General features: G+C 29.9%; 1 protein-coding gene and 1 non-coding gene across 2 annotated transcripts; one reads left to right on the plus strand and one right to left on the minus strand.

The window, feature by feature from the left end:
* The first annotated feature begins 882 nt into the window (after positions 1-882).
* Positions 883-3,006, plus strand: LOC107824736 (putative 2-oxoglutarate-dependent dioxygenase AOP1). The gene is made up of 3 exons (XM_016651544.2): positions 883-1,317; positions 1,920-2,241; positions 2,602-3,006. The coding sequence occupies exons 1-3, from the start codon at positions 947-949 to the stop codon at positions 2,848-2,850; spliced, it is 942 nt and encodes a 313-aa protein (XP_016507030.2). The 5' UTR covers positions 883-946; the 3' UTR covers positions 2,851-3,006.
* Positions 3,007-3,081: 75 nt separating this feature from the next.
* TRNAD-GUC (transfer RNA aspartic acid (anticodon GUC)) lies at positions 3,082-3,153 on the minus strand. The gene has a single exon. It is a non-coding gene; the product is annotated as a tRNA-Asp (tRNA).
* Between the last annotated feature and the right edge of the window lie 5,976 nt (positions 3,154-9,129).

Below are 9,129 nucleotides of genomic sequence, written 5' to 3' on the forward strand. Positions count from 1 at the left end.
CTTAGGAAGTAATTCAATTAAATGAGAGTAAATTCATTAATGAAAACAAATGGGTATGACATGGGTGAAAATAATTCATTATCTCCTCCTCTAATTCGATTTCATGGAGATGGGAGAAGAAAGAGGGAGTTGGCAGCTAGGCGGGTCCTTTTTTGGGGCCGGTCCGATGAAAACCCAGGTTATGGTTTTCTTCTTTTTTTAAAAAAATATAAATTGGTAAGGATTTATATTTAGACCAATGGGACGGTGATATGTGGATATTAATTAATTTTTTTTAGATAAGTTCGTTGGTAATAAGGACATAATTGAACCACTAAGATAACGGTAAGGACATTTCTAGCTCAATAGGTAGACGGGGGATATTTTTGCACCAAATCGAATAGTGTAGGGGTAGTTTTGACCCTTCTCCGTACTAGAAGCAAGGAGATTAGTAACATAGCAAAATTATTTTGTTAATACCAAATCAAACAAAGCGACCAACATCACAGTTGAGGACCACGGCGCCTTAGTTCATCATATTCTATGATGATAACTGTTTTAATACTAATAAATAAGTATGATTATAATTGTTTAAACAATAAAGAAAACCAAGAATATGTCCAGTTACGTTATAATGATAAGACTCTACCAAACAACACATGTCAACTTCATCGCTAATTTGAATTGCTCATAGCTAACAAAATTTTTTGATAATTTATCGTAAATCTATAACTAATTTGGATTAGCGACGATATTTTGTTCAGCTACAAAATTTGTCCGTAGCTAATTCCTGTTTTTTAGTAGTAAAACTAGCCTAGTACAACTTTGTTGGTTGTGTGACATAAAAAATAAAATTTCTCGTATTCAACTAATTAATCACATTCCAAATTCTTCATAAATACTAAATAGATTCTCTTTTTCCATAACTGAAGCACCAATTACTCGAGAAAAGAAAATTAAAGTAAATATGGGTTCCGAAACTATCAAGCTTCCTAATATAGACTTCTCCAATGTAGACCTAAAGCCAGGCACACTTGTATGGAACCAAGTGAAAAGCCAAGTCCACAAAGCTCTAGTAAACTATGGCTGTTTTGAAGCATCATTTGATAAAATTCCTATACACCTTCGAAAATCCATTTTTGAATCCTTAAAAGAGCTTTTCGATCTCCCTTTACAAACCAAAATAAGAAACATTTCAACCAAACCTTTCCATGGCTACGTTGGACAGTATCCAGCAGTTCCACTCTATGAAAGTATGGGTATTGATGATGCGAATATCCCAGATAAAGCTGAAAGTTTCACTCGAATTCTCTGGCCCGAAGGAAACCCTACTTTTTGGTAAAACATCCTTTTCCATTAATTCTTAGTAGAGATGCCATTATTTATTTATTTTTACCTTTTAGACATCCGAAATTCAATTAATTCTCCACAGCAAGAAGTTCTCTATTTTCAAGGTTTAAATCCGACAAGTGTGGTTAATATAGTAGAGAGATATCAACCATTACACAATGACGTGTCTAATTAAGAGAGTACAGTTGGCAGGAGTGAAGGAAGAGTATAAGTTATGGATTAGGACGAACTCAGTAACTTTTGCTTAGACCCCATATTTAATTTGTATTAGAAAATTCACTAAATATGTATAAATATTTATTGTGAACCTCATAACTATAACGAGTTATGGGTTCAACGATAAGTTTAGAACCCATAAACTTCAAATTCTGATTCTGTCTCTCACGGTTGGACCCAATATTTTTTAAACAACTTGAAATTTCAACAAATTTTTAATAATAGTTATATTAAATTTTGAACTCATAAGTCTGGATCCGCTGCCACCACATCCCTCGGTCGTGTAGGTCGTGTATAGGTGCTATTAGCCTATTACTCATATTATCTTCTTTTTCTTAAATAAATATTTTACTAACGTTTATGTACGTTGGCAGCAAAACTATTCAGTCATACTCAGAGCAACTATCAGAACTGGATCAGACAGTAAGGAAGATGATTTTGGAGAGCTTAGGGGTAGAAAAGTATATGGATGAGCATATGAATTCAACCAACTACCTTCTTAGGGTTATGAAATATAAAGGACCTCAAAGCAATGACACTAAATTAGGACTAAATGCTCACACGGACAAGAATATTGTTACCATACTTTACCAAAATCAGGTAAATGGTCTTGAAGTTTTGACCGAAGATGGGCAGTGGATCAATGTTGAACCTACACCTAACGCTTTCATAGTCATGATTGGAGACTCTCTATATGTAAGCCTTCCAACATTTACGTGCTCTTTTTTTTAGCTATGTTAATTTCTTCATTTAACTGGTAAAATTGCTGTTATGTAACGACGAGGTCACGGGTTTGAGTTGTGGAAACAACCTCTTGCAGAAATACAGGGTAAGACTGCGTACAATAGACTGTTGTGGTCCGACCCTTTTCCGGACCCCGGGACATAGCAGAACCTTAGTCCACCAAACTGCTCTTTTTAATTTCTTCGTTTAACTTATATACAGTCGCACTGACAAAAAATAATTATATACAATCAAAGCAGGTAGTCTGTCTTATTTTTCGGGATACTAATTCTAACTTTATGGACAATTACTTATAGTTATATTTCTACGTAGGCATGGGCAAATGGTCGAGTTCATTCGCCATATCATAGGGTGATGATGAGAGGAAACGAAGCAAGGTACTCAGTTGGTTTGTTTTCAATACCTAAAGCAGGGTATAAGATAATGGCACCAGAAGAGCTGGTAGATGAAGAGCATCCATTACTCTTTAAGCCCTTTGATCACGTTGAATTTCTAGCTTTCTATTACACTGAAGAAGGCCAAAGATGTGGATCTGCTCTAAAGACCTATTGCGGTGTCTGAATTTAATTCTTGATTATGTTATTATTTTAAGAGTATAAAGGGGACTTCCAGATCAGTGATATGCTCTTGATTGTTTATTTTCCTTTTTGTGAAAGTGTATATGCTTGTGTTTTTATACACTGCTGTGAGTAATGATATGTAAACCAAATTTGAAAACCGCTTTTATTAGTCGTTAGATGAGCCACAGGGATAATATATAAGTGAAGGGGAACTCTGCAAAACAAAAAGTATCGCCGTTGCCGGGGATCGAACCCGGGTCACCCGCGTGACAGGCGGGAATACTCACCACTATACTACAACGACCTGTTGATGCTTTTCTTTATTTTCCTTATAATTTAGGTGTGAAATGGTTTTTGTTGCTGAAATTTTATTGAAATATATAATAGATTTGTGGAAAATGAAATTGACTTTCTAAATTAAAAATTTTCCATTTGAATATAATAGATTTGTGAAAAATAAAATTGACTATTTTAAATGATTTCTCCATGGTTAATAAAATTGCCAGTGTTTCCAAAATCAGATAACCTTCTAAAAATTCATCATGAAGTCGTAGACTTTATATACTATAAAAAGAGACAAAAAGAAAAAGAAGCACAAAATTGAGAACCTAATTTCTGACATGTGAAAAAGGAGATGCCTCAAATTAAATGCGCGATAAAGCAACGCTATTTAAGGGTGGATTGCTATTTCAAGCCATAATTTCAACTTAGACATGTAAGAACTAGTTTCTTGATATGCGTTGCACATGTTATTCCGTACAAGCAGTAAAAAAAATTAAAATATTATTAAAACGTGTGAAATATTACACCAAAAATTAAAAAGAAAAAATACAAGCTAAAAATAATAAATAGTTTTAGAGTGTAGTGTTGAACTCAAATTAACTGGATAGCTCTGCGAAGATCAATAATTCTATTTAGTTAGACAAGTATATTTTATAATTACATAAATTTAGTTGTTATGAGTTACAAACATATAATATGACCGTATATTTCACCTAATATTTCTTTGTAGATATTGTTCTTGAAGTTGTTCCATTTTGATGTTTCAGCGAAATGATCCGTGTAATAAATAAAAAGAGAAACTAATACTTATTTGTACATGATATATATTTTTTAAAGAATGGAAGAATTAAATATTTGTAAAATATTGAGAACAATTCAGTAAGAAGCAACTGACAATAATAAAAACATAACAAAAAGATTTTTTTTTTCATAGTTATGAAAAATTATACAAAAATTTTGAAATATTAATTGCAAAAGGTTGAGGGAACCAAAAGGTTTTGTACTTATTTACCAAGGTATAATTTTTGAAGGGTATCATAGTCATTTAAGTTTATAGGGTTATTTTGGTCTTTTACATTCAACTTTTGATTTTCATTCTTATAATATAGTATTAGTCTCTAGATACGTGCAACGCACGTGTGTTCCACGAAATCAATATAAACTTATTAAAATGACATATATATTATCTTAAAATGTTTATCATGAGATATATATAAAACAAGATTTGAAAGGTAAAAAAATACAAGCTAAAATTTATTAGTGGAGTTCCTATATATTAAAGAATAAGGAAATTCAAATTCTCTTGTTCGTCTGTTTAATCTTAGTTGCAAAATAAATACGTATTGTATTCTTAAAGTGCTTATTAAAAATGTAGAAACAGGAGCATTGAAAATCAAACAAAAAGCGAAGCGTTATCCCCCATTTATGCAAGAAAGAAAAAATACTAAAGTGCACGGATCAAATTATCTGACTTCTTATTGAATCAAAAATTTGAGAGCACCTAAATTTACCAGAAACGGAATTGTCTTTTAGGTAAATTCATCCGTTGTTTTTTCTCACAATCTGTAAATACAATTCAAAGGATTAGTATATGCAACTCTAGTATGTATAAAAGAAATAGAATATACAATATTTAGAAAAATAATTTTACATGAGTGCACACAATATTTTGGGTAAACACATGTGAAATAATAAGCAAAAAGAAACATGCCAATTCATAATCTTATTAAAACGGATGATACCATAATTTTATCAAAGAAAAGTGAAAAGAAAGACTCCATCAGCATGCTTATTCTTCCTGGTGGAACACCGGCTAAGAAATTGTGAATTATTATTCTAACTAAATGAAGCATTGGATGAATTTGATTGGGAATGCAAAAAAGATTTCACAAGTTTCAAAAGATATAAATTAGATTTATGTTTTAATATAGGGAGTAGTAAAAAAGACTCATTTATTCACCATGGGATATTAGGAGCAGTAGAAAAGACTAAATTTATTATGAAATGTTTTTACTTTTAGGTACAATAATATTATAGGATTGATGTTTTTACATTTTGGTATTTCATACTTAGCTTCACACTTTTAGTATAGTTTTTAGTATAGTACGATGATATCGAAACATTTTGAAGCAGAAGTGATTTGACATGCATGTTCCTACTTGCTTAGGTGTTACACAGAATTCAATTGTCTATGCTTTAGTCTATGCTTTTTTACTTTTTGGTAATAGTCTATGACTTTATTATAGCTACTTTTTCATGGAGTATAAATTAGCACTGTCAAATGAACCAGTTGGACTGCACCTAAAAGAGTTACTATAATGGCCGAGCCAATCAATAAACGGATTGAATTATAGAGCGCTCAATGTTTGGCAGATTAGGTTAGGCTGATCAAATTAAACTAAATAATTAATGTGTATAATCCAATTCATCCAACTCAAAATCATATTTTATTTTATTTATTTATTTATTTGTTTGTTCTTGTATACTTTGTTAAAATATCGAATCCAGCTAATACAAGCTTTATCTTTTATTTTTCACGATTATATATATCAAACAAATAAAATCCAAAGAATCATATTTTTTATGTTTTGATAAATTTGGGCAACATATGCGACCCAAATTAATCATTATTATTGGAGGATGGGGGATGTCGACCTAGACTATTCTCAGATTCCGGTCCCTACTTGTTAAAATTGGTAAGTAATAGTGGAGTATTAATTAAAGAAAATATTGTTTTTAATCACACACCTGAGCAAAGAGTCGGATCCAGAATTTAAACTCTATGAGTTCAATTTTAATGTTTTTAACATTGAACCAATTATATTTTTAAAGTTATGGGTTAATATCTATTATTTTTGCAATTTTACTTAATTTTTACATATAAATTTTTACTCCGCATCAAAAGTTATGGGTTCGGTTGAACTTATAATCATTACACTACATCCGCCTGAGCAGACCAGAGCATGAACTTGTCACACTACGTTAAGATTTGAAATGTTAAGAATTACTTATAGTCTACAACTGCGCCTCAATGTTCTCAAATCTCATGACCATTAAATTCATTTCGTATATGTATCAGTTATTGTACGTAACAGTTCAATACATTAATCAATCAAAGTAGAAACTCCACAACAGTTCCTAGGACGTACAGTTTCCTTCAAATATTCTATTGCAGCAGTACACTACTCCCAGAGCAATGAAAGCTCTTGAGAAAATTGAAATAACTGTCAAAACGTTTGATTGATGATTTTCAGATGAAGGACATGGGGTTTTCTAGGTTACCGTTGTCGAGGAAAGGCACATGCAATTCCTAGCTCGACACTGCAGGGTTGAAGGGACTGCAACTGCCATTATAGTATTATATATTCCATATATCACCTCCCTGTCTTTGCAATAATTCCCCAAAATACCCCTAACCACATCCTTTAGTATTCTCAATTTACTGGTATTATTTATTTAGATTTGCATTGTGTAGGACTTATTTAAAGGAAGAAGTGCTCCATATTATGACCTATTTAAAAGAAGAAAGTGCTTCATATCGAGAATTTCTTAATTCTCACGATTCGAACCTAACGCATCTCTAATTAACGAGGGAGAGATCATATTCATTCCATCACATCCCTTATAGCCTGTTGGCCAAGTTTTTTTTTGGGCCAAAAGTACTTTTGGCCAAAAATTGAAATGGTTGGCCAAGCTTTTAAAAGAAAAAAGTGCTTTTGAGGAGAAGTAGAAGTAGTTTTTGAGAAGTAGAAAAATATAACTTCTCTCCAAAAACACTTTTGAGAAAAATACACTTAGAATTAGTTTTTAAAAGCTTAGTCAAATACTAATTACTGCTCAAAAATACTTTTTAAATTAATTAGTCAAACACAAATTAATTTTCACCAAAAGTAAAAGCACTTCTCAAAATAAACAGATTTTAAAAGCTTGGCCAAACAGGCTATTAGTGTTAGTGAAGCTTATGAATAAGCCGGAAGATGTAGAAAGATCTAGATGAATTATATTTAAAGTTGGGGTATTTGTCCAAGCTTTTAGAAAGAAAAAAATAATTTTGCGTAAAAGCAGAAACAGTTTTTTAAAGCAAAAAATAATAATTTCTCCCTAAAAATATTTTTTTGAAAAATACTTTTGAGAAATATGCATGTAAAAACACTTCTTAAAAATTAGCCAAGTACTAATTGTTGCTAAAAGGTATTTTTTAAATTAATTAGCCAAACACAAACTGCTTCTCACCAAAGTATTTTTATGAAAAATACTTTTTTCAAAAATACTTTTCAAAATAAACTAATTATAGAAGCTTGGCTAAACATGCACCGAAACTAGTAGTGGTAAAATGGATAAAAGAAAATAATTATTTAAAATATGGATAAGAATCATATTATCCACTTAGAAGATAGATAACCAATAGATTTAACTTTTATATTTGTAGAGACTCAAATTGAGAGGTTTCTCAAGTTTGGAAGACTAGGAATTCTCCAAAAATAAGAAGTCATGGATAATATGGATATCCATATTATCCGTCGGTTAGCCCATTTTCTATCTGTATACAACATGGGTCGGATCGGGTAATTTATCCATTTTGCATTAATTATTTTCGACTCGTCCATATCCGATCTGTCCCGCCCATTTGCCATATCTAAATATATATATATATATATATATATATATATATATATATATATATATATATATATATATATATATATATAATAAAGGAGAGGCAAAAGCACAATATTTAGACAAGTGGCATAACCTCAAATAGCCAAGTGGCATTATTAAGACAAAATAAACTACCTTTCTAACTAAAAAAACCTTTTGAATTTTAAATTTTGAACTAATTGGTTACTCTATTTGAATTAATAAATATATATATCTTATAATTAGCTATATAATAAAAAAATAAAAATAAAAATAAAAAAATAAAAAAACTACCCATTCACATTGGGGAATATTTTCAAGTTGGAGTTTTAAAATTATTTTAAAATAAAATACGAAATTAAAAGCCAAGGAAAAAGGCACCACATTAAGCCAGGTGGCAGCCTAGAAAAAAGGCACATAACATAATTAGTTAATAATTAGTTATTGGTTATTATTTTTGAATATAAATATCTATAAAAAACGAAAATAAAAAACTACCCATTCAAATTGGGGAGTAGTTTCTTCCTAGCAGCCTAGAAAAAAGGCACATAACATAATTAGTTAATAATTAGTTATTGGTTATTATTTTTGAATATAAATATCTATAAAAAACGAAAATAAAAAACTACCCATTCAAATTGGGGAGTAGTTTCTTCCTAATATAGTACATGAAAACGTGAAATACTATATATTAGGTAACATAATAGCAATAATTAATCAAAAATACTTAATATTAGAATTAGAAGGGAAAGATGATATGAACTTAAGATTAAATTAAAATTATGGTAACACTCAAATTATGAATAGGACCACAAAATTAAAGTTTTACTAGATATCTTAAATAACAATTGGATAACAAATTATAATTTTAAGAATACAAAATTAATTTCTCATGTAGGTAATTTAGTAACGAAAATAAAAGTTAAATTTGTATCCTAAAACTAAAAGAGAAAGAAAATTTAATTACACGTGATATAAAAATAATTATCTTTTTTTTTTGTCCGAGAAAAAAAATAATTATCTTTATCTATATATCGATATATTATTAAAATCCAAAGAAAAAGACACCACATTTATCCAAGTGGTAGCCGAGAAAAAAGTCACATGGCATAATTAGTTAATGATTAGTTATTTAGTTAATAATTAATTATTAGAAATCAACATAGAAATTAATTAACTAAAACTAGCTACTCAAACATGGGTGAGGGTTGGTTTAGGTTAGTTTATTTCTTTATTTTATTTTTTTTAAATTATTTTCGTTTTTATTTTTTGATATAGAAAGTATATTTATTCATTAAAATTCAGACAATATTATTGAAAAAAATATAAACTATATATTATAAAAAGCCAAGGAAAAATG

This window comes from Nicotiana tabacum, chromosome 22 (genome assembly GCF_000715075.1).
Source record: "Nicotiana tabacum cultivar K326 chromosome 22, ASM71507v2, whole genome shotgun sequence".
In the NCBI taxonomy this organism is placed as follows: domain Eukaryota; kingdom Viridiplantae; phylum Streptophyta; class Magnoliopsida; order Solanales; family Solanaceae; genus Nicotiana; species Nicotiana tabacum.

What these genes read in the sequence shown, in the direction of transcription:
- LOC107824736 (XM_016651544.2), top strand. Translation starts at nt 947, where the DNA reads ATGGGTTCCGAAACTATCAAGCTTCCTAATATAGACTTCTCCAATGTA. An exon ending in GAAGGAAACCCTACTTTTTG is followed by an intron (nt 1,318 to 1,919) that starts GTAAAACATCCT and finishes GTACGTTGGCAG; the next exon opens with CAAAACTATTCAGTCATACT. An exon ending in TGATTGGAGACTCTCTATAT is followed by an intron (nt 2,242 to 2,601) that starts GTAAGCCTTCCA and finishes ATTTCTACGTAG; the next exon opens with GCATGGGCAAATGGTCGAGT.